Source organism: Pyxicephalus adspersus, chromosome 1 (genome assembly GCF_032062135.1).
Source record: "Pyxicephalus adspersus chromosome 1, UCB_Pads_2.0, whole genome shotgun sequence".
Classification (NCBI taxonomy): Eukaryota; Metazoa; Chordata; class Amphibia; order Anura; family Pyxicephalidae; genus Pyxicephalus; species Pyxicephalus adspersus.
Genome location: NC_092858.1, coordinates 108,393,064 through 108,419,395, shown reverse-complemented (window position 1 = coordinate 108,419,395; position 26,332 = coordinate 108,393,064). Strand labels below are relative to the sequence as shown.

At 38.2% G+C, this 26,332-nt stretch overlaps 2 protein-coding genes across 4 annotated transcripts in view; both read left to right on the top strand.

Annotated features, from left to right (window-relative positions):
* Positions 1-551: 551 nt before the first annotated feature.
* Positions 552-1,855, top strand: LOC140338842 (neuron navigator 1-like). The gene has a single exon (XM_072423166.1). The coding sequence runs from the start codon at positions 1,187-1,189 to the stop codon at positions 1,721-1,723; it is 537 nt and encodes a 178-aa protein (XP_072279267.1). The 5' UTR covers positions 552-1,186; the 3' UTR covers positions 1,724-1,855.
* A 4,085-nt stretch (positions 1,856-5,940) lies between these two features.
* NAV1 (neuron navigator 1) overlaps positions 5,941-26,332 on the top strand; it is a 202,700-nt gene continuing 182,308 nt past the window's right edge. For all 3 annotated transcript variants that reach the window (XM_072423136.1, XM_072423129.1, XM_072423121.1), the window contains exon 1: positions 5,941-7,073. In XM_072423136.1, the coding sequence (XP_072279237.1) occupies positions 6,566-7,073 (508 nt within the window). In that variant the 5' untranslated portion in view covers positions 5,941-6,565. The remainder of the gene's footprint in view (positions 7,074-26,332) is intronic.

Sequence of the window (26,332 nt, the reverse complement as noted above, 5' to 3'; positions counted from 1 at the left end):
GGAACAAGTAATTGGAATGCCTATAATCGTGCTTCAAAGAACTTTGGATTTACCAAAGTACCCAGATTTCGGGTACACAATATTTCCTTTGGGGCAGGAAATTGGCATAAATCTCCCCAAAGGCAATATCAAAATACAATAAAAATTTGCCAAATGTTCTAGTCCATTCTGGTATTTATTTATAGGGGGATGCTCTAGTACTATATTAGTGCAATGCATTTGAATTCGTGTCGAGCTAACACACGCATTTCACGTATGAACCCAGCCAAACATGACAGGAGACTGGCATTAACCTCGACACATGACAAGAGTACTTCATGTACATTCAGCTACAAAACACACACACCAATAAACGCCATTTTAGGCAGACCCCAGGCTATTTGGCACAATCTACGTCCATTTTCTCTTCTGTGTCACTTTCTCCTCAGCCGTTTCGTCATCCCCCGCTCACCAGCTTCCAACCTCCTCCTCCTTCATGTAAGTAAGGCTCCTTACCTCTTGCGGCGTGTCCCTCCCCCTTTTTATGTGTGTATGCCTCCCTCCTCCCCTTGTGTCTTTTCCTCTCGCCCCCTTTCTCTCTCAGCATCCTCCGGGAGCCAGAGGAAGCAGAAATCTGAGGGAGTGCCTTGTTCTCCAGCAACGTTACTACCAAAGAGGGGCTCTGGCTGGGCGCAACATTGCCTGGGTGTTACAGGAGACACTGATTGCCGCATGGACTATCGCCTTGTATTTCCAGTCAGCTCCTTTGTCTTTCCATTAATGAACGCTTGTATGCTATAGCTCCTATCTGCTCTTCGTGCTACATGTAATCACGCTCGTTCTGTCCCTGTCTGTTCTCGATTCGCTTTTAGTCTAATATTACCTCATTTCCCTTCATATACCTTCCTGTTGCCCTGAACTCTGCTATTCATCTTTACTACACTGTCATCCACCCTTTCTTCCTTCATTCAGTTTTTTTTTCTCGTGTCCTTTATGTCCTTTCTTCTATAGCACTGCACCTTTGCTATATTGCTTCCATTATCCTAAACCCATTATTTGTAATTTTTTTTACCCTCCTATTTTTTGCATGCTCATTTTGTCTTCTCTTCTCTTTGCTGTATAGCCCTATCCATCCCTATAGATATATGCCTCTTTTATAACCTAACCTCCTCCCCTACTGCCTCTTGCTCCAGGGAGGGGAGGTGTGATGATGCAGAGGAAGGTGAAGCCCCCCTCGGGGGTGGGACCGGGACGCTCAGCGGAGTTGCGAGTTTTTCGTGGCAATAGCGCAGTCCATGAATCTCGCCTGCCTGGAGCACCCCTTAGGCGCCAACGTTCCCTCACCAATCTGTCTGTATTAACAGACGCAGAGAAGAAACTTCGTCTTTGTGGACCGGACTGGTGCGATGATTTGTCTGCCGCCCCTTCTGCCAAAAACCTTATTACAGCCCCAGCGTCCCCAGCTATGTCTAGGGCACTGTCTCGCTCAGAACACTCTCTACTTCAACCACGGACACCTAGTCGAATTCCGCGAGGTCCTTATGCTGAAGTTAAGCCACTTAGTAAAACTACAGACTCAACTTCTGGTAGTTCTGCCACTGAAGATTCTTCAAAGGAGGCCTCTGATGACAAGAAGACTTTCCTAAAGGTGGATCCAGAGCTAGTGGTGACGGTTTTAGGGGATTTGGAGCAGCTTCTCTTCAGCCAGATGTTGGGTAAGGCAAATTCTGCAGCAATTGGCTAGAACCTTTGGGGAGACCCATTTGTAATATATAATGAGGCCAGTGCCTCAGAAGTATTTGATTGGAAGTGAAGTCATTATTACAATCAACATATTGAAATGATTACATTTTTGATGTAGAATGTACAAAGTATCATTTATCAGGTTGGGTAGGTTGGGTATGTTAATCAAAATATTATCATTTTTTTGTTTTGATGTGAAGAGCCACTGCCAGACCCATGACCTTAACTTTAAATAGGCATCATCCATGCTGAACTAATAAACTATCCCAAGCTTCCCACCTTGCTGGTCATATGATGTGTGAGTTCAGCAGTGTAAGTGAAAGTTCAAATTATCTGGGTATAAGGCAGATTGAGAATGAATGGGAGCGCAAAGTTTCCCGGGATACCTACGTCACGTATCCCTGGAGACTCCTGGGTGCTCCTCCTGCGCATGCCTAAAAGCTTTTTCGTGCAAATAGAAAAATTTGCTGACCTCACCCACGCGCAGTGAGATCGGCAAATTTTATTTCATCCTACGTCACCCGATATCACGCCTGGGTCGGGTGATGTAGGATGAAGAACCAGGAAGAAAAAAGATGGCGGCGCCGGCTCCGGGATGACGCGGGACCAGATGCAAGACACCCCCGGATTGATCGAACTTCCCTTCTGTACTGAAGATAAGGGTATTTTTTTGGGCTGTTTTGAGTTTAGTTACTGTTTAACAAAGGCTCAGGACAATTTCTAGGGAAGCCAAATAACTTATTTGTGTGTTTTTGAATTTGGGTGGCAATTGGAGTATACTGTGGAAACTGGTGCAAATTCCTTGCAGACAGTGTCCTGGCTGAGATTTAAACCTGGTATTCTACTGCTGCAGGAGTGCTAGCCACAGAGCCACCATTCCTCTTAACAAGTATAGAATAACAACTGAAAACCACCTTTTGCTAGATAGCACTTTTTATTCCTTTTTTTACTGTTCTGTGGACATATTTTTTTGGTTTGACAGTGTACCTTATGCTGCTGTTGTCTCCCAAGCAAAGTCAATTATGTGTATGTGAAAGTACAATAACACTATTTAAGAAAAATCAAACTCATCAGCTTATGTTTTATGGGCAGTATATTTATTTTTTTATTGTTTGGCTAAATATTTAGACAACACTGCTTTGGCAACGAGTTATTTATTAACTAAAAATCAAATAGGGGCTTGTGACTTAGGAGCATGTGATGGCAATGTGCCAAGCACCAGTGCTAAATTATGGGGAGGGACTATAGCCCTGTGAAAACTTAAGTAATTAGTAGCTTACAGTGGGTTACTTCTGCTCCTGCAAGCTGAATGGTGATTTTGAGCATTAAAGAAAAAGTTGAGGAAAGGTTCAATTTAAAAGGAAGCATATTATGACCGAAACTTACCAACCTTCCATTTTCCTAACAGTCTTGCTGATTGTCATGTTTTTTATTATTATTATTATTACACTTTTTTTTTTTTTTTTTTTTTTTTTTTATCCTTATCGTTGGAATGCATTTTTTTTAGGTCAAGGAGACAAATCAATATATAGTATTGCAATGCAGTAAATTATACACATTGTACTGCTGTGTTTTATTACGTTATACTATTTTTACCCAGTACACACCAGTGCAACATGTTGGCATAAAATATGTTCATTGAAAGATTGATTGGTATTGTGCTGGGCCTGCGTTGGGCAACAGGGCCCAGCATACCTAGTGATGGTCTGGGTTGTGGTCTTTGTACTGGGTTATAGAGGTTTTTTAAAAATTACTATAACTAGGAAAAATTTAAAATCACAAGCTGCAGAAAATGTTACTTCATTTTCTGTTTATTATAAAATATTTATCACACTTTCAAAAATCCAGAGGGGAACCATGGAACATATATTTTGGTACTGTCCCATTTTTCAGAGTTATTGGGACCGTGTTCATAAGATGCTTAAGGAAGTGACCCAACAACAGATTTTACTGGATCTGCTTAACCATTTACTGGGGCTTCCCTTCACGAGTCTCCCCAAACTTGCCAGTAAACTTGCTACCCATATCCTAGTAGGGGCTTGCATCCCGATTTCAGCCAGGTCGAAATCTAACCTGGCTCCCTTCGTGGAGGATTTATATACTCGTATCCGAGATATTTGTTTATTGGAATATCTTACAGCTCTTCTTCAAAACAAATTGGACAAATTTGAACTGATTTGGGATTCATGGGACACCTATTATTCTCAATTACAGGTCTAGGGAGATGTTGTGAACACCTGAACCTGGAATATTCTACTACTATTGCCCCTTCACCCCCCTCCTTTCCCTCTTCTCTATTCCCTATTGTTATTATTGTAATTTGTTTTTTTTTTTGTGTTTTCTATGTGTTCGGTGATTGTTGTATTTTTGTCTGTTTCCACCAATACTGTATTGGATTCTATTACTTATCCTGGACTCTACATTTTTTGAACATAGCACTTGCAACTTTGGACGTGGACATATACTTTGCTTAGATTGCTCTTGTTCATCTATGTTTTCTACATGTTTTGTTTTATGTATATTGATATTGTACCTGTATTGCTGTGTTTCTTTTTGTTCATGTTTACAAAAACTCATTAAAAACCCAGTTTAAAAAAAAATGTCAAAAATGAGTACGTGTCACAAAATAAGATAAATAGACAAAACAATATACCATACCAAAAGGGAAATCAATAAGAGAATACTTATAGATTTTATTGTTTATGATTGATAAATTTGCTCCTAGTTTTTGTGTTACTCTATTTTCCAGTAAAGAGTCAGAAGAATGGATGTCTGTTGAATAAGAGCTGAACAAGCAGTACACATGTTCCAAGAACATGTTATGTTAATCCAGGGGGTGGAGCAGCTTTCCATATTTGTCCTATTTGCTGGTATGATTGCCTTATATACATCTTACTATTTTGCAGGTATGTTGGGGAAGAAGTAAGTTAAAAAACAAACTTTATTCCGTAAAACAGAATTTCTCTATTCCAGCAAAAATTAAGAACAAATCTGAGGCTCTAATACTAATAATAAAAAAATGCAGGGCCCCAAGAAGGTGATGCCATCACTGAGTTTGCAGAGAATTACCATCATGCTTAAACATGACCCTGAAGTGACTTAGGAGAGGCCCCAGATGTTCATACAGGGAAATCTGTATTTTCTACTAATTGTAGAAAATACTTGGTTGTAAACACACAAATATACAATAGCAAACGTTTTTATGCTTTTTCTTGAAACCAGAGCACTAATTTACAGTATTATAATTTTTTTTAGATCAACAGAACATGTCTGAATTGCTGTATTTTTAAAGTATAACACCTTTTTCCTTACATGTACATTTTCTCATATGCACTCTTATGACAAAGTACACAGGACCATTTTCATGACATTTGTGGGGAACATTTTCCTTAAAACTTATTTTTCATACTCACCAAGCCTAAGACCCCTACTTAGGTGCTTACCAGTGCACCCCCTAGCACTCCACTATCCATTGAAACCATTGAAAGAGGATGCTGCCGTCTGCTATCCTTCCGTGCCGAGAGGACAGTTTTCTCATCATACCAAAACAATCTCTCCATATTCCAGTGTGGGTGCAGATTCCAGCTAATTTTCATATATAAAAAAAGCCTATAAAGGGGGAGTGAAGATAGAATTTCCTATGAATTTGGCCACATGGGAACAAGTAATTGGAATGCCTATAATCGTGCTTCAAAGAACTTTGGATTTACCAAAGTACCCAGATTTCGGGTACACAATATTTCCTTTGGGGCAGGAAATTGGCATAAATCTCCCCAAAGGCAATATCAAAATACAATAAAAATTTGCCAAATGTTCTAGTCCATTCTGGTATTTATTTATAGGGGGATGCTCTAGTACTATATTAGTGCAATGCATTTGAATTCGTGTCGAGCTAACACACGCATTTCACGTATGAACCCAGCCAAACATGACAGGAGACTGGCATTAACCTCGACACATGACAAGAGTACTTCATGTACATTCAGCTACAAAACACACACACCAATAAACGCCATTTTAGGCAGACCCCAGGCTATTTGGCACAATCTACGTCCATTTTCTCTTCTGTGTCACTTTCTCCTCAGCCGTTTCGTCATCCCCCGCTCACCAGCTTCCAACCTCCTCCTCCTTCATGTAAGTAAGGCTCCTTACCTCTTGCGGCGTGTCCCTCCCCCTTTTTATGTGTGTATGCCTCCCTCCTCCCCTTGTGTCTTTTCCTCTCGCCCCCTTTCTCTCTCAGCATCCTCCGGGAGCCAGAGGAAGCAGAAATCTGAGGGAGTGCCTTGTTCTCCAGCAACGTTACTACCAAAGAGGGGCTCTGGCTGGGCGCAACATTGCCTGGGTGTTACAGGAGACACTGATTGCCGCATGGACTATCGCCTTGTATTTCCAGTCAGCTCCTTTGTCTTTCCATTAATGAACGCTTGTATGCTATAGCTCCTATCTGCTCTTCGTGCTACATGTAATCACGCTCGTTCTGTCCCTGTCTGTTCTCGATTCGCTTTTAGTCTAATATTACCTCATTTCCCTTCATATACCTTCCTGTTGCCCTGAACTCTGCTATTCATCTTTACTACACTGTCATCCACCCTTTCTTCCTTCATTCAGTTTTTTTTTCTCGTGTCCTTTATGTCCTTTCTTCTATAGCACTGCACCTTTGCTATATTGCTTCCATTATCCTAAACCCATTATTTGTAATTTTTTTTACCCTCCTATTTTTTGCATGCTCATTTTGTCTTCTCTTCTCTTTGCTGTATAGCCCTATCCATCCCTATAGATATATGCCTCTTTTATAACCTAACCTCCTCCCCTACTGCCTCTTGCTCCAGGGAGGGGAGGTGTGATGATGCAGAGGAAGGTGAAGCCCCCCTCGGGGGTGGGACCGGGACGCTCAGCGGAGTTGCGAGTTTTTCGTGGCAATAGCGCAGTCCATGAATCTCGCCTGCCTGGAGCACCCCTTAGGCGCCAACGTTCCCTCACCAATCTGTCTGTATTAACAGACGCAGAGAAGAAACTTCGTCTTTGTGGACCGGACTGGTGCGATGATTTGTCTGCCGCCCCTTCTGCCAAAAACCTTATTACAGCCCCAGCGTCCCCAGCTATGTCTAGGGCACTGTCTCGCTCAGAACACTCTCTACTTCAACCACGGACACCTAGTCGAATTCCGCGAGGTCCTTATGCTGAAGTTAAGCCACTTAGTAAAACTACAGACTCAACTTCTGGTAGTTCTGCCACTGAAGATTCTTCAAAGGAGGCCTCTGATGACAAGAAGACTTTCCTAAAGGTGGATCCAGAGCTAGTGGTGACGGTTTTAGGGGATTTGGAGCAGCTTCTCTTCAGCCAGATGTTGGGTAAGGCAAATTCTGCAGCAATTGGCTAGAACCTTTGGGGAGACCCATTTGTAATATATAATGAGGCCAGTGCCTCAGAAGTATTTGATTGGAAGTGAAGTCATTATTACAATCAACATATTGAAATGATTACATTTTTGATGTAGAATGTACAAAGTATCATTTATCAGGTTGGGTAGGTTGGGTATGTTAATCAAAATATTATCATTTTTTTGTTTTGATGTGAAGAGCCACTGCCAGACCCATGACCTTAACTTTAAATAGGCATCATCCATGCTGAACTAATAAACTATCCCAAGCTTCCCACCTTGCTGGTCATATGATGTGTGAGTTCAGCAGTGTAAGTGAAAGTTCAAATTATCTGGGTATAAGGCAGATTGAGAATGAATGGGAGCGCAAAGTTTCCCGGGATACCTACGTCACGTATCCCTGGAGACTCCTGGGTGCTCCTCCTGCGCATGCCTAAAAGCTTTTTCGTGCAAATAGAAAAATTTGCTGACCTCACCCACGCGCAGTGAGATCGGCAAATTTTATTTCATCCTACGTCACCCGATATCACGCCTGGGTCGGGTGATGTAGGATGAAGAACCAGGAAGAAAAAAGATGGCGGCGCCGGCTCCGGGATGACGCGGGACCAGATGCAAGACACCCCCGGATTGATCGAACTTCCCTTCTGTACTGAAGATAAGGGTATTTTTTTGGGCTGTTTTGAGTTTAGTTACTGTTTAACAAAGGCTCAGGACAATTTCTAGGGAAGCCAAATAACTTATTTGTGTGTTTTTGAATTTGGGTGGCAATTGGAGTATACTGTGGAAACTGGTGCAAATTCCTTGCAGACAGTGTCCTGGCTGAGATTTAAACCTGGTATTCTACTGCTGCAGGAGTGCTAGCCACAGAGCCACCATTCCTCTTAACAAGTATAGAATAACAACTGAAAACCACCTTTTGCTAGATAGCACTTTTTATTCCTTTTTTTACTGTTCTGTGGACATATTTTTTTGGTTTGACAGTGTACCTTATGCTGCTGTTGTCTCCCAAGCAAAGTCAATTATGTGTATGTGAAAGTACAATAACACTATTTAAGAAAAATCAAACTCATCAGCTTATGTTTTATGGGCAGTATATTTATTTTTTTATTGTTTGGCTAAATATTTAGACAACACTGCTTTGGCAACGAGTTATTTATTAACTAAAAATCAAATAGGGGCTTGTGACTTAGGAGCATGTGATGGCAATGTGCCAAGCACCAGTGCTAAATTATGGGGAGGGACTATAGCCCTGTGAAAACTTAAGTAATTAGTAGCTTACAGTGGGTTACTTCTGCTCCTGCAAGCTGAATGGTGATTTTGAGCATTAAAGAAAAAGTTGAGGAAAGGTTCAATTTAAAAGGAAGCATATTATGACCGAAACTTACCAACCTTCCATTTTCCTAACAGTCTTGCTGATTGTCATGTTTTTTATTATTATTATTATTATTATTAATAAACAGGATTTATATAGCGCCAACATATTACGCAGCGCTGTACATTAAATAGGGATTTAGTACTTTTGGTTGTTAACAAAGAAATACTAATAGGAACCATTGACTTTTCTCTGACTTTCCTGATCTGCACTATTGTTGCCAGCCAGCCATCTGAAATTTTCAGTAGGAGGAAAAAGTATTACCAGCCCTAATACTTACATACTTAATACTTACGTACATGCTTAAGTAACACACTTTTAAATTTTATTTTAACCTAAGCTTACCCTAAAGCCAAAACCTTTTATTTATTTATTTATTTTTTTGGATGGAGGGCAGAACTCTTATCTAGTTTTTTTCCTCTCTCTGTATGTCCTGATGACCACAATCAAGTATAACTTTAAATGTTTGGGTTGTCACAAGAATAGAAATAAAATCTGCCAATGGGGCAGTTGTCAAATATGACATTAACTCAACTTTTAGGATTTTTTTCCTTTTCCTTCAAATATATGTCAAGCTGAATACATTTTTGTTCTAATTTTGGATAGAGTGAACATAAATTAGAATTCTTGTCTAAGCAAAGTATATGTCCACGTCCAAAGTTGCAAGTGCTATGTTCAAAAAATGTAGAGTCCAGGATAAGTAATAGAATCCAATACAGTATTGGTGGAAACAGACAAAAATACAACAATCACCGAACACATAGAAAACACAAAAAAAAAAACAAATTACAATAATAATAATAGGGGACTTAGACTTCATTAGGGCTACTTACCCTCAGTTTGTGTCCTGCTGCTTCCACCTAAGAGAAAGTGAAGGAAAATGTGCAACATGAACACATCTATTACATTTTATTCTGTTTGTTGCTGTTTAAAAGGTATCCCTACTTCCTATAAGGAAAATCGATGGGTAATCTCCAAATATCTAAATAAGTTGTAATGTGTTTAAAATTTAAGAAAACAATTTTTGGTGTGATACTTCCCCCACCTCCTCCTGTGTCACTGTCTGTATCTGTTTGTCATTTGCAACCCCTATTTAATGTACAACTCTGCCTAATATGTTGGCACTATATAAATCCTGTTTATGAATAATATAATAATAATATTACTAATAATAATAATAATAATAATATACTTTAACCGTAAAATCCAGCAAAATGGTAGCCCACTTTAACCCATCCTGCATTATTTTTTTTCTTAACAAGAAATATTCAGCATGTTTCTCCGCTGCTGATGTCACTGCTGCAGATTTTTCTCTTATGTATACTAAGAGGACAACCAATAGAAATTGGTTAGAAATAGAAATTGGTTAGAAATAGAAAACAATAGACAACCAATAGAAATTGTTCACATAGGCGGTGACAAGGACACCTATGTAAGTACTCCTTTTCCTTTAAACAGAAGGGGAAGGATTACTTCAGATTGGTGCATTATGTATCTGCATCTTTAGGTGTGTTTGAAAGACATTTAAATGCATTTTGTTTTGGGTGGCTTTGGTGAGTTCTGTGCTTATTGAACATTTTGTTTTAGGGACAGTGTTTTTTTGGCATCAAGTAGGTTTTACACTCTATACAAGAAGGTCAACTGTACCTGTCATTAAATTCTGAATGATCTCAGAAGCTCAAAATGATGCCACAAACACAAACCTATTAGGATTGTGAGGGACATAACCAAGTTTTAAAGTTAAAGTCGAAGTTTGCTTGTATGGTATGCATTGATGTGACTTTTTGTAATCTTCATTATTGTTAGCTTTATATGTTGCTGCAATGTTTTTGTGTCTGTTTTAAAATGATGGTCTCTATTGGTTAGCAATTCTTCAACCTGTTTTCTTACAATAAGTAATCATTGTTATTAAAGGATTTGTCATTTTATCCATGAATAATTAGTACAAATATATGCATGGTTTTCACTCCAAACTAGTACTTGACTGAATCTAAATATGTGCATGTATATGTATGAACAGTTAAAAAACCAAGAGGAAGAGAAGGCTGCACGCTTTCCTTTAAATTCTTAAACTAGCTTTGAGCCAAGCCCATTACATCAGAATCATAGGAAGAAATAGGCTATTTTTTTCAATTTGAAGTACATACATATTAAGCAATATGCCAAAAAAACTTTCTTTGCCTATTTCTCTCTATAATTTCTCTTTTATATGTATATATAAAAACACATTTAAATGTATACATACATATATGCATGTATGTACAGATGAAGCAAAACAAACAATACACACACAAAAAAAAAAAAAAAAACTTACCCGAATGATGATGCGCCTTCTCTGCAAAAGTGGCAGGCGGTTTTGAACTGCTGGGGAACACAGTTCACGTGCACATAGTGAGTTTGTATTGGCGGACCCAAGGTACAAGATCCTGAGAGATTGTAAACGAGATCACATAAAAAAAAAAACTAAAAAATTATTAAAACAACCTTATTCAAGATAACCACAGTTTCAAAAAGGTCAGATTAAATAATAGAGACCACACAGACACCACTAAGTTTACCTAACAAAATAAAAAAAACACACAAACACCAAACACATGTAAACCCACACTTCCATATAAAGCCAAATTTCATAAATGGCCTATGAAATATTACATTTAAAAAATACTTGCAAAACTAATATGCAATTTGGATCTATCAAGGGTGTAAAACTGGATAAGAAAATATTTATGCAGAACAAACATTTAAAGGTGGTATAAAATACATATTATTGCAATGAAACAATATAGCTACAAACAGAATCACAAAGCATTAACATTGACTTATCAATTGCAAGATACACAATGAAACATTCAAAATTTAACCCCCCTAGCGGTAATCCCGAATGCGACTCGGGGTAGCTTTACCTGGGGTGGATTTTACCTGCAAATAGCGGTAATCCCGAGTCACACTTAGGGTAGCTTTAACCTAAAAAACCCCCACTTACCTGTGGGTACTTTAAGGTGCTGTCTAACGTCCAACCAATAAGTAGGCAAATGTGTGAGGTTAAATTAAAATGCTTAATAAAAACAGAAAATGACTTTGTATCAATAGCGATCAGAGTATAAGAAGGCCTAGATTAATTGGTTACCAAAAGAATGAATGATTAATTGGTTACCAAAGGAAAGGAATGAGAAATGTACCAAAGGATTTGGAGACAAAGTACTTTATACTTATGTTTATTGGATTAGAACTTGGCAAACTCATATGATAGAAGGTTGTGTAGATTTCAGATTAAGAAAGATGATAGAAGGCAAGGACTAAATTATCTTTGATACCAAAACCCTAATCAAACTATAACATGCTGGGTAAATAATTAACTATTATTATTATTATTATTATTAATAAACAGGATTTATATAGCGCCAACATATTACGCAGCGCTGTACATTAAATAGGGATTAATGGGAAACGTACCATATACAATATCAGATGAGGGTTGCAGGGGAAAACAATCGCAAACACAGTGCTGAGGTTTGGCAGAATGGGAAACGTACCTGTAGAATTAGAGATAAATGAACATTAGTTGCAGGCAGATGAAGATGGTGAATTCATTCAGCAGTGATGTTAGTAGAGAAGGATGAGGATGAGGATGATGATGATGATGGAATTCCCTGGATTAATTCCCATGCACTTATAATTTGGGCACTTGAGATTTGGGCACGTGACCAGAGATTTGGGCAAACTATCATTTGCTTAGGCCTGGAAAAACCCACAAAAGTTGACCTGGTGTGGTGTACCAGTGAATTATACAACCAAAAGCAAATATTTTTCATTAGTGAGTTCTGACTTAAGACAATTTGAAGTGATCCACAGTTAGGTCCATAAATATTTAGACAGACACAACTTTTTTTAATTTTGGTTCTGTACATTACCACACAAATTTTAAATTAAACAACTCAGACACAGTTAAACTGCAGACTTTCAGCTTTAATTCAGTGGGTTGAACAAAAGGTTGCATAAAAATGTGAGGAAGTAAAGCCTTTTTTAACACAATCACTTCATTTCAGGGGCTCAAAAGTAATTGGTCAAATTAAAAAGCTGAAAATAAAATGTTCTCTTCTAATACTTGGTTGGGAACCGAGTCTTGAACTCATGGACATTACCAGATGCTGGGTTTCCTCCTTTTTTGCTCTGCCAGGCCTTTACTGCAGCAGCTTTTAGTTGCTGTTTGTGGGCCTTTCTGTCTGAAGTTTAGTCTTCAACAAGTGAAACACATGCCCAATTGGGTTCAGATCAGGTGACTGACTTGGCCATTCAAGAATATTCCACTTCTTTGCTTTATTGGACTCTTGGGTTGCTTTGGCAGTATGTTTTGGGTAATTTTCCATCTTCCGTTCCATGAAACGCCTCCCAATCAATTTGACTTCATTTAGCTGGATTTAAACAGACAGTATGTCTACAGTATGTCTCTGAACACCTCGGAATTCATTCGGCTGCTTCTGTCCTTTGTCACATCATGGATAAACACTAGTGTCCCAGTGCCACTGGTAGCCATGTACGCCCATGCCATCACCTTGCCTCCGCCATGTTTTACAGATTATGTGGTATTCTTTGGATCATGAGCTGTTCCAAACCTTCTCTATACTTTTTTCCTGCCATCATTCTGGTAAAGGTTGATCTTGGTTTCATCTGTCCAAAGAATGTTTTCCCAGAACTGCGCTGGCTTTTTTTGGATGTTTTTGAGCAAAGTCCAATCTAGCTTTTCTATTCTTGAGGCTTATGAGTGGCTTGCACCTTGCTGTGTAGCCTCTGTATTTAGTTTTATGCAGTCTGCACCAAACTGTAGATTTTGTCCGCATGTTGTCTGTTCACAGCAAAATTTTCCACATACAAGCACCCCCCCCCCTCAAATCAACTCCAGGCCTTTTATATGCTTAACTGATAATGACATAACAAGGTAATTGCCCACACCAGCCCATGAAATAGCCTTTGAGTCAATTGTCCAATTACTTTCGAGCCCCTGAAATGAAGTGATTGTGTAAAAAAAAAAAAGACTTTAGGTTCTCACATTTTTATGCGATCTTTTGTTCAACCCACTGAATAAAGCTGAAAGTCTGCAGTTCAACTGCATCTGAGTTGTTTCATTTAAAATTAATTGTGGTAATGTACAGAACCAAAATTAGAAAAAAGTTGTCTAAAGAATTTCATGAAAAACAGTGTACCGCTTTTGGTACAGAAATCTAGACATCAGTGAAACGCCCAGGTGGTTAAAGAGCAAATGCTGTCTGTCTGTTCTTCTTTGGGGCAACTTACCTTGATCATATGAAATGCCAACCTGGTGTAAAACTTTGAAAATTACTAAACCTGCACTGACTCAGAGTGGGTAGGCTTCTAGTGATCTTGTACAAAGGCTTTACTAAATAGTCAAAAATACAAAACAGAACACTATAAAAGAACTCTAGCAGTTAAAGTACCAAAACTATGTCTTAAGCCTAAAGGTTTTTGGTTAGGTTAAGAGAGAAATTTGTCCTGTGCTTCTGAACACATTTAAATTTGGTTGTATAAAAAGTATATTGCTAGGATGCAGAAATGGATGTCCGCCTATTAGATAACAAGGCAAGTAATAAAGCCAACCCCTAAAAAGGTAAAAAAGAGTATTTGAACGTTTTTTTTTGTTGGTATAAAACATTTTTTATTCAGTGTTGCACAGTTCACCTGTCATAATAGATTACTAGATAGGTAGGGTACTCAAAGTCAAATTCATACATTCAACATCATGAAACAGAAATCTCAGATCTTGATGCATTTCGCCATTTTCCTTTCTCAATAAATAGCAAGATACATGATCATCAGTATTTCTGTGACTTTAGAAAGGCTCGTTGAGGATACTTTATTGATCCGACTCTGTGATGCAAGGCTTGATGCAGCAGGATTAGTATGCTTAGCAACAAGCAACATGATTGTAAAAAGGTAATAATGTCAAACACTGAGTAGATTAGTCAATATATATATACAAATATTTCTGTTTTTTCTTAATATCAATTAAAATTTTTAATAAATTCAGGGAGAGGTTTAGCCAAATGTGGCTCTAGAGAAATATGAAGTGGGGGCTGCACATACACAGCTTTTCGGAGTGGGGGAATAAAACATTGTCAGTTTGAGACTGTTCAATAAATGTTAAAATCCTAATAAACAATTTGTCCTGTGAACATGACTGTGTTTTTGATTTTTGACCCTTTTATGTTTGAGTTTGACACCCCTGCCTTATGAAGAGATTGTGAATGGAAATGTGATTGGAGAAGATTGTGAAGAGATGTGAATGGAAATGTCAGGACTGAGGTGCAGAGCTAAAGCTGTATGTAAATGGGAGTGGTACCTTGGTGCTCATGGCAGAGTAACATCTCTTTGTTCATGCATTTGTACTGCACTGCTGCAGGCAAAGAAATATACTATGCTAATTTAAATAGGCAAAGAAATATACTATGATAATTTAGGTTTGCCATTAGCGTTGTATTGTTGTAATTGAGTCATTGTATATGCTGTATCATGTTTTGCAAATAAAGAATTGTTATGTTAGTGACTGTATGCAGTATATAGGTATATTGTATTCCTGTAGCATGTGTTCTTTCACTCATGTTCATACCAGTGATTAGTAGTTGGAGCTGGATTTATATCTTACATTGTGGTAATTGTCAGTGTGACAACTAACAGTATTAAATCAATTACATGCAAAAGGTGCTAGAGCATTACCTTGACTAAGATGGCATTTGTTTATGCATGAAAATGAGGATTCTCCCAAATTCAGTATACCATCAATTTGGTCATTTTTTGAAAAAATAAAAACAAACCCATATTAATATGAAAGCTGTCATTACCAGGGCTGTGGATTCGGTAGATAAATCCTTTCACTCCGACTCTCCGACTCCTCAGTTTCTGGTACCCCCGACTCCGACTTCCTCTGTATTTACAGGGTTTCTCATTTTATCTGCACACTTTTGCATTCAAACTTCACAAAAAAATTTAGACCCCCTAATTATTCATAAATCAATAAATTTATTATAAAATTAAATACTGTATACCACAATATTTTTTTACCATAAACATTTTTTTTTTCAAGAAACAATATTAAAAATATATGAAAATAAATTGATGATTTGTCAGTTATTATGTTTTTTACTTTATAAAATTTTAAATTAAATATCTTTATTTCAGGGATTTATACTAAGTTTTAGGATAACAATATAATTCATATTTTTATCTTCAAAGTTATTAGCTTTATATTTAGTATTGCACTTACTCTTATGGCCAGTGAATGAAGTAATGCAGAACGTCAAAGAGTGGTAGACATTTATCTGAATGGAAGTGATGCCTCCCAGATAGCAATGGTTTTGGGTTGTAATTGTACAACCATACCCAAATTTATTAGGACCCTATGAATTCTCCGGTAGAGTGGAAAAATTACCAGGAGGAAGTCTGAGAAATTTGTTGGATGAAGCCCATAAGGAGGAGTTACGCAGGTTAATGTCCGAAGATTGCAGAATAGGCTTTGGAAATGAAGGATCAATTATTTGCCAAATTTGGAATTAACGTTTCTTTTTTAACAATGGATAGAAGCATTGATAAATTCCAATGGTAAATTAAAAGAACTTCTGTAATTCCTGCAAGGCGCAATGATTCCCACTCTCTTCAAGAAAGGCTTAGCTATGCTAACAAAATCATTGATCTCATTGCTATGGAAGATGGAAAAAAATATCTACTTTCTTGATGAAGTAGGTTTTACCATCTAAATGAGAACCAAAAGGGGAAGATCTCTTTTTAGGAAAAGGGCGGTGCATGTTGTGGCTGGAGTGCGTTTCAGAAATTATTCAATTTGTTGTGTGAGGAATAAAAATGAAACCCTCCACTTTAGGTCACAAGCACGAGCCCTTAATCAAGAAGCGTTCCTCAATTTTATTTTATTTTAATGTCCCCTTTCATAAAATTAGCTTAGTAAGAAGCTTGGTTGAAAGTAAGGGACACCAACCCCTATTTTTACCACCATACTCTCCATTTCTTAATCCTGTTGGGAACATGTTCTCTAAATAGAAGTAATAAGAATAAACAGGCTAATTAATGTATTTTTAACAATAAACAAGCAGGATTGCATAAAATATTATACAAAAATGTTTAGCTTTTTGCCTAAATACCTAGGAGGAGAAAGTGATTGATGATTAATAAATAATTTAATTAATTATTACATATTTTTATTTTTTGTTTCTTGTTTCTTTTTTTTTATCAAGTGGCTATAAAGTAGTAGAAGAGCATGCACAAAAATCGGGAACAGGAACTTAACCAGTTTAAAAATATGAACCACATTCTTTGGTAGTTTTAAAACAAAAACAAAGCTACATGAAAAAAATCAAAAGTTGGAAAACCTAAAACAGTTTATAAATTAAAACTGGAACAAAGTTGTACAGTAGAAGAGCTGTTAAATGCAATCCAAAACTAACTTAATTTAGTGTTGTTCTAAGAGGATCTGCTTCTGCCAGATCCTCTTTCATAGAAGCTCTTAAATCTGACTTGATTATTTTTAGAGCTGAAAATAGTCTTTCAACACTGACTTGGGTGGTTGGCATTGCTGTTACGGTTCTAGCCACATCACTAATAATCTCGGGATAAACAGGGATAGATTCTTCTGCAATTAGTTTCGATGAGCGATCATACTTTTCTACTTCTTTTAACTCTTTAAAAACTCCTGCTGGAATCTCTTTAATTGAACATTTTCTGGTTGTTTATCTTTTACGCATATATGCGACGTCGCTTTACTGTTGAAAGTTCCATTTTGTCCAAGTAGGAATCAAAGTCTAATTCTTCATTTGAAGAGGATGATCATGAGTTACCAGTGTTTATAGCTTCATCCAGTGGAGGTGTTTCAGGTAGTAATCCCTTTATGCGGACTGCTACATCATAGAGGGCCTTTTTTGCAGTATCTGTCTGGTCATCGCCCAACAAAATTCGGCTCACTGGATCAACATAAATAGCAGCTAACAAGATTTGATTATCCAGTAAGAGATTCTCTCTTTTCTTCACTGAAGATACAATGCCATCAGCTATTAACCCTCCACTTTCATTCAGGCAATATATCAAGCTCTTCCATTTCAAGAAGAATTTACCAGGTGTTAAATCTTCAGATTGCGAACTCTTGGTGACAGTAAAGGGTTTAGAAAGTAGATTTTCCAGTGCTTTTACTTGTGTCCACTGGCTTTCAGTTAAAACATTTTCATTGTCCAGTTGTTCAAGCAAATGCTTTACCATCAAATAAGTGCTTCCGCAGTGCATTGTTTGATCCAAAATCGCTCCCTTTACTGCACGTCTTTTCAAAATAGCATCTGTTTTAGGGGCCCTGGCTGCAACAGATACTTGCCTCAATTTGCCAATTAGAGTACTTGCATAATGATCTTTCAATCCATCTCTTATTACACGTTGCAGAGTATGAACAGCACAACGCATATGTTGAATAGTAGTATGCTTAGATGCTTTTTCAACAGTTTTATCCAAAATGTCACTATAATCTTTGCTTTCACTTTCTCCAATACTTGCAGAACTGTCTTCCTTTCATATCTGCCTGTCATTTTCTTCATCTACTTTATTCATTTTCTCAATTGTGTCCCAACATATTAAAAACATTCCCTGTCACAATACATAGAAAGTGTTCCTTTTTAATTTCAAAATCTTCTAGAACAGGGGTCGGGAACCAATGGCTCGCAAGCCAGATGTGGCTCTTTTGATGGCTGCATCTGGCTCGCTGACAAATCTTTAAAAAAAGAATTACAGGGGGCGTGGCTTGCGCTCCGCGGATAAAAGCTGTGTTCTAAGCTTTAGAACATGTCTTCTATCCGCCGAGCGCAGGCCACGCCCCCCGCATCGCATTTGGCATCATTGGGACCCGGCATCCGGCATCTTGGGACCCGGCATCCGGCATCTCTGCACCCACCCTACCTTGCCCCGCAGCATCAGCGGCCGAACGGGCCTGAAGCCGCATCCTCCTGCATGGGCAGCCGCAAATCGAGGCCCTGGCTTGGGCCTAGCTCCCGTCGGCGGCCCACGCGAATGTGAATTTTCATCCTTGAAAGCTGCCCCCTGCTCTGCTGGGTGAGTCCTCATCTTTTGTATGTGGCCCCATCGAGGTACTAGGCATATTTAAGGCACTTTCCACCACTGACCGAAATTTGAGTCCCTGGCTTGGGCCTAACCTGCCTTGACGTAAGGGTCCATCCCACCAGCTACACCCGCAATTGGCTACCCTGCCTTCATTACCTCTGCCCTGCCCCACGGACCACTACCTGGGGTGGTATCCTCCTCACCTCAGTCAGCTAGCTAATTGCAAAAACCCTTTTATTGAAGAAGATGGCTAAAAGAAAAAAAGATGAGTATCGTACTTTTCAGCAGGTATGGACAGAGGAATTTGCCTTTGTGGAGAGAGCAGGTTCTGCAGTGTGTCTAATATGCAATGATAAAATTGCATTGATGAAACGGTCAAATATAAAGCTGCACTTCGACACACGCCATACTACATTTGCATCAAAATATTCTGCAGGGGACAGCAGGAAGAAAGCATGTCAAGAGCTACTGTGCAGAGTGCAAGCTACTCAGCAGCAACTCCATGTTTGGACCCAACAAGGTGACTGGAATTCAGATAGCTTTGCTGGTGCTTTAGCAATTGTGAGAAACGGAAAGCCATTCACAGATGGGGAGTATGCCAAAACATTCATGCTTGATGTTGCCAATGAACTTTTTGACGACTTTTCGGATAAAGACAAGATAATCAAACAAATAAAAGACATGCCTCTGTCGGCAAGAACTGTTCACGATCATACCATCATGATGGCAAATCAAATTGAGGCAACAGAAGTTAAGGACATAAATGCAGCACTATTCTTTTCTCTCACTTTGGATGAGTCAACAGACGTAAGCCATTTATCCCAGTTCAGCATGATTGCAAGGTATGCTGTCGGTGACACACTACGTGAGGAAAGTCTTTCTGTTTTGCCTATGAAAGGGACAACAAGAGGGGAGGATTTGTTCAAGTCTTTCACTGAGCTCGCTAAAGAAAAAAATCCACCGATGGATAAACTTATTTTGGTGTGTACTGATGGTGCTCCATGCATGGTTGGGAAAAACAGAGGATTCGTAGAGCTTCTTCGTGAACATGAAAAGAGACCCATCCTAAGTTTTCACTGCATCCTACATCAGGAGGCGCTTTGTGCTCAGATGTGTGGCGAGCAGCTTGGTGAGGTGACGTCGCTGGTCATTCAGGTCGTCAACTTTATTGTTGCCCGAGCTTTAAATGATCGCCAGTTTAAAACACTGCTGGATGAAGTTGGGAATAGTTATCCTGGTCTGCTTCTGCACAGCAATGTGCATTGGTTGTCAAGAGGGAAGGTGCTCAGACGTTTCGCGGCTTGTCTGAGCGAAATCCGGACTTTTCTTGAAATGAAAAACTTCGAGCATCCTGAGTTAGCTAACACTGAGTGGCTCCTGAAGTTCTACTATCTCGTGGACATGACTGAACATCTGAACCAGCTCAATGTGAAAATGCAAGGTGTTGGAAATACAGTCCTATCCCTTCAACAAGCAGTGTTTGCATTTTAAAACAAGCTAGAACTCTTCATCGCCGACATTGAAACAGGTCGTTTACTGTACTTTGAAAAACTGGGAGAGTTTAAAGATGCATGCACAGCAAGTGACCCTGCTCAACATCTTTATCTTCAGTAGCTAGCGGGCTTCACATCTAATTTCCTGCAGTCATTCAAAGTGCGCTTTGGAGAATTTCGTGAGCGCACTCGTCTTTTTAAGTTCATCACCCATCCACATGAGTGTGCAGTGGACAGCACCGACCTGAGTTACATCCTCAGTGTCTCCGTCAGAGATTTTGAGCTACAAGCTGCTGACCTGAAGGCCTCAGACCAGTGGGTGAATAAGTTCAAGTCACTGAATGAAGATTTGGAAAGACTTGCACGACAGCAAGCAGAGTTGGCGAGCAAACACAAGTGGAGAGAAATGAAAAAACTTCAACCCGCGGACCAGCTGATTGTCAAAACTTGGAACGCGCTTCCTGTCACATACCACACACTGCAGCGTGTGAGTATTGCTGTACTGACAATGTTTGGCTCTACGTATGCATGTGAGCAGCCTTTCTCACATCTAAAGAACATTAAGACCAACCTACGATCACGTTTAACGGATGGAAGTCTCAACGCCTGCATGAAACTTAACCTCACCACGTATCAACCAGACTACAAAGCCATCATCTTCTTATTAGTGTTTTGTCTCCAGTAGAGAGAGTTAGTTTCTAAACGTTTTTTATCCTAGAAATAGATGGAATATTTTCATTAATATCTTTCTCATTCACAACTTCTAACACTTTGAAAAAGCTGCAAGTGTCTTTTCAAATTTGATGCTCTTGTAGGTGCATTTTTGTTAGACCCACTGAAACTGCTAATTTTTGGATCACATTGTTTTTCACCATCATCTTCAAGAATAAATTGGCACACGTAATGTTTCCCATCACTTGATAATGTAAAGTGCTCATAAACAGCAGACTTTATCGTGTTTTTGACACATTTTTTGCCATTGTGAATGGGGTGCCGCTTTCACTAAAAAATAAATCATTATAAATTTAGCATACTAACTAGCATATTCTTTGCTTTAAATTCAAACATACACATAGTCCTGCACTATTGCAAACATACATACAACACGTCACTATACACACACAATAAGCTATGGCCCTGCACTAAGCTTAGACATAATTTGTCCTATACAGAAAAAAAAAACATATGCACAAACATATATACTATACACACAACACAGAGCCCTACATTTTACTCGGAAACATACATACAATAGGCACTATACACAAACATACACACAATATGCACTATACACTATACACTATTCATACATTCCTGCATCATACATACAAACATACACATAGTCCTGCAGTTTTATCCAGAAACATGCACACAACCTTCCATCATAGTACACACAAGCAGCCATGCAGATTTAAAATAAACATGAACACTTACAGTTGAATCCAAAAAGGTGTTCCTCCACCTTCTTCTAAGCTCTTTTAGCAGACAGAGGAAGTTGAGCAGAGGCTGCTGCCTTTATCTATGTTTGCTGATCTTCTGCTGAAGACAGGCCAGTGGGAGGCTCCAGGGCCAGGGGGAGAGTGCAGACAGGACACCTGAACACACATCAGGCCATAGCACTCACCTACACCTATATCATTACACTTGTTTACACTCAAATGAACTTGTTAAACACATCATATCTGAAATAAAATGAAAACACTTTTTGTAATGTACATAATCCAGATTACAATAATGTGAATGTCAGGTTGTATATTATCTTAGCTGAACTTCACACTAGTAGCAATACAACTATGCTCTGGGCTTTACATTTACTTACATCAGAGAAGTACTTAATTATGAGTATTGTTTCTGAAATAGGACATTTGAATGTGCTATATTTTTTTGTTATAATGGAAATTTGTTCCCTGCATGCATTAATATACCCTCATTTACTTTGTATACTTAGGGTTGATGTTTAGTTATCATCATTATTATATTTACCATTTTTTCATATTGTGTGAAACTGGTGTTGATGGTGAAATAACTAAATAGATGGTGAAAAACTGGAAACCATTTCTAACAATGGCTTTTAACCATTTATTGGTATTATTTTATTCATGAAAGATTGGACTTTACTGTTGAAGGGAAACTTATTACATAGTTGACAGTGCCAATAATAAGTAAGATGGACTCTTATAAAACTGTACACCATTTACACATGCACAGTTCTTGTAGACCAAAGATAATATTTTGGATTTGCAGCAATAATTTTGGGGGTCTTAGATGCACCGAAAACATAATACGGACACTGTTTATGCATTCACCAGCCACTTTATTGGTTACACCTTGGTAGTACAAAGTTAGACTCCCTTTTGCCTTCAGAACTTCACATAAATTTAACAAGGTGCTGGAAACATTTTTCTGGGATTTTGATCTATATGGACTTGATAGCAATAATAACCATGCCATGTTCAAAGTCACTAAATTGTCTTTCTTTCTGATGCTGAAATTTTAACCTCAGCAGGTTTTTGACAATGTCTACATTCCTAAATGCATTGTTTTGTTGCCATGTGATTGGCTAATTAGATTGTTGCATTACCTAGCAGTTTGTGTACATGTATACCTAAAATTGTGGCTGGTGAATGTCTGTTTTCCCTGATGTTCCAGATTTTATAGTAAATAGTTTCTTCTCCTTGGTTATTTACAGGTGACCATGGTATTGTTATTAACTTTATCACTGTCACTTTTGGTAGCCAGTTTGGTTTGTGTGTAAATGTGAATATATATATATGGTTTGGGGTTTGACCAAAAGGGATTGGGTATCTACGGTTTTTCCCTGCTTCCTTTTTTGACAAGAAAGAACACCTTTTATGGATAGGAGACGCACATGCTTGCTGCCTACATTTGTGATCTAGGAAGGTTCCAATTCTGTTGAAGTGCCTGGTTTTAAAATTGGGTGGGATCTCACCATTTCTTCCTAAGGCTTTAGGCATTAAAAACTCCTGCAAAGCCATTTGCAAGCATTTGTACAAGTGTTTTTTTAGGTGTTTTCAAATAGTTCCTATTTAAAAGTTAACGTCATCAACTTTTTGATTAGTTTATTTGCTAGCTAAACCACTAAAAAGGAGAAATGGGGAAAAGTAAATCTGACAGAAAAGCAAACCAAACCAAGTAAAAAAGCATGAAACAGAGTTGGCAAACAAAAAGTATATATAGACCCCTCATTCTGTTGAAGGATTTTTTATGGTTTCTTATTCTTTATGGTTTCTACTTTTTATAAACTAAATGGCTATCCTTGCTTATTGAGCCCCAAGATATACTCATTAAAAACCACAGGGAATCCACTGCCCTAATGATGGCCATAAATCTTAAATATTTGAATGTGGTTTGTCATAAATTATTCAAATATATTAGGCTTTATTTGATTTATACACTGTTGTTCCCGGATTTGCATTTGGCCATTGGGTCTTAAATAAAGTCTTATGTCTGTGATCATTGTTTTAAAATGAGGAAAAATTCTCATATATTTGGATTATGTGAGGTATTGAGAAATGTGTATACCTTCTGTTCATTTCTACCCACATCACATTCTAATTTTTGGACTTGCAGGAGGTTGCCCATGCACATGGTATTTTCATACTCTCCATCTTTGATTTATTTGTGTTTGTAAAGAGGTACATTTACAAATTCTGACTTTCCAAATTTCCACAAAGATATGGATTGCATAGCCCATTGGTGTCATACATGTTGTACCTCATTGGTAGATGTGGTCTAGCATCCATCTTCTGTCAGGAAGGCTTAAATATAGTAAGTTAGAGAAAGTCCCATTAAGTGTATCAACCTAACCATTAGTTTTTTTTTTACCTGTATTATTTTAGAGTTTGCAGCTGAAATTTAGGTAATTAGGTATGAGAAACTTGTGACTTTCTCCTTGCTGATGGTACATCACCGTGGTATAAGCAGTGTGCATTGAAACTGCTAGAATTCAATTAGAGCCCATTTCATTTTCTGGCTTAAGTGCTTTCAGCATCATCTAGCCCTAATATCTGCAGCCTTAATGTTCCTGGACCACCCTTTTCATTTACTGGATTTCATCATTCTGAATCAAGGAGGTGTATCATCATAATAATCATCATATGTGGGCTTTACCTCATCTTCCTGTTTTCATGAAGCTGTATACTGTCCCCTGACAGCTACTTCCATGAGCAATGATCTACCTGAATTTCATATAAAAGCAAAAGTACACAATGATAATACTACTGGGTCCACAAAAAGGTATAGAATAAAAAAAGGGAAATTAATAATTTAAAAAAATTAATTAGCATGAGGGGAGAAGGACAGGGAGAACCATGAAAGTGACCGGCTCTTTTCCCTAATGGGATGGTGTTTAGAGAAGTTCACAAGTGGCTTACTGCAATTTTTTCACTACAGGTATGAAAGGACTCTAAAGCACAACATAATGTAAATCAATACCTGTACATGGAATGAGTAGGTATGGCAGCCCACGTGTACATATCTAAATGAAAATTATACATCTGCTTTTTTTCTCTGACAAAAACAAGCATTTAATCCTTCCAGTGCAGAGGGAACTCCCATGCTATGGTTATTTCTCCTAAAGTCATTTTAAAAATTGCAGTAAATATACACTTCATTGGCTGAAGTAACATCACTGCAAAACTATTCGCTATTAAGCCAATGAAAAAACTTAGAATATTGATGGAAATTAATGGAAGATATTGTCTAACCCAAAAACCATGTATTAGGCATTTCCATTAAAGTGCCTATCCACCACTTTAAAGAACATTCTCAATTATGTAATTATGAAGAAGGATTCCTTATACTGTTAAATCATTTTAAATTCAGATGCAGGTTGTAAAGTAATACATAGTAGTATATACATTGTATATACATTACATTGTATTGCAATATAAAGTAGGAGTAACATCAAGTGTAAAATGGTGTTAAATTTTAATTGTGATTCACACAACAAAGCACAAAGCTAGCTAAGACTGCCAAGCATATGTACATCATCTTTTTGAGGAACTAGAATAGGATGGCGGATAATAATGTAGTGCGGTTTTAGCTTTATAAGCTGGGACTACAAAGAAATTTAGTGGAGTTTGTGAATTTGTGAGCTCTTTTGGGATAGTTGGATAAGAATGATTACACAGGTCAACATGTCACTTTCATCATATATATTTTTATGTGGGCTTTGTAGTATCTTTGCAGATTTCAAATCTGTGTTCAGTTTTTCTCTAGCACGTCTAGTTTATGTGATGCAGCTAATTACCGTATTTTTCGGACCATAAGACGCACTTTTGTTCCCCCAGAAGTGGGGGAAAAAAGTCCCTGCGTCTTATGGTCCAAATATAGCCTACACATATGCTGTTAAAAAAAAAGTTTCTTACTTGCCTGGCTCTGTGTGGTCTCTCTGTGCTTGCTGCAGCTCAATGCTGCAGATTACATGTGTTTATGACTGTGATGTTGGTTTTTAATGCACATAAAATATTTTAGGACACTATTTGTTTCAGAATCTTTTTTTTCTTCATTTCCCTTCTCTAAAAACTAGTGCGTCTTATGGTCCGGTGCGTCTTATGGTCCGAAAAATACGGTATATATTGTGTGAAATTCGTTATAAATAGCCTTAACATATTACAACATTTAACAACAGTTTTCTTTTTTTAAGGTTAGAGACCACACTAACTGCGATTGATTTAATTTGTCATCATGCCTAGAATTTGCCTTAATGATCCAGACAGTTGCTGTTACGTGTGTGGTTTATTCACAACGAAAGCACAACGTCACCAAATCACCACAGAACTTAAAAAGATATACAGATTATATTTTGGCTATCCACTTAGTGACCAGGCTAAATCTTGGGCTCCACGTGTCATCTGTACCAGTTGTTCCAACGAACTGCTTGACTGGCTAAATCGGCGTAAAGCATTTGCAATCCCGATGGTGTGGAGAGAATCGCAAGACCATCTAATTGACTGCTATTTTTGCTGCGTCAACAAAAGTGAATTTTCAGGTAAAACTAAGCACAAAATTGTATATCCCAGCCTTGATTCTGCAATTAGGCTTTTCCCCATGATGATCCATTGCCAGTTCCGGTACCGCTACATGATGGACTTGCTTCTGTAGAAGGTGATGAGGAATGCGCTGGAGTTGCAGCCAGTTACAACCCCAAATCATCTGATCCTGACTATTTGGCCGATGAAGATTCAGAACCAAAGACCTTTACACAAGCAGAGCTGAATGATC

Coding starts and splice junctions, on each gene's coding strand:
- LOC140338842 (XM_072423166.1), top strand. CDS start 1,187: ATGATGCAGAGGAAGGTGAAGCCCCCCTCGGGGGTGGGACCGGGACGC.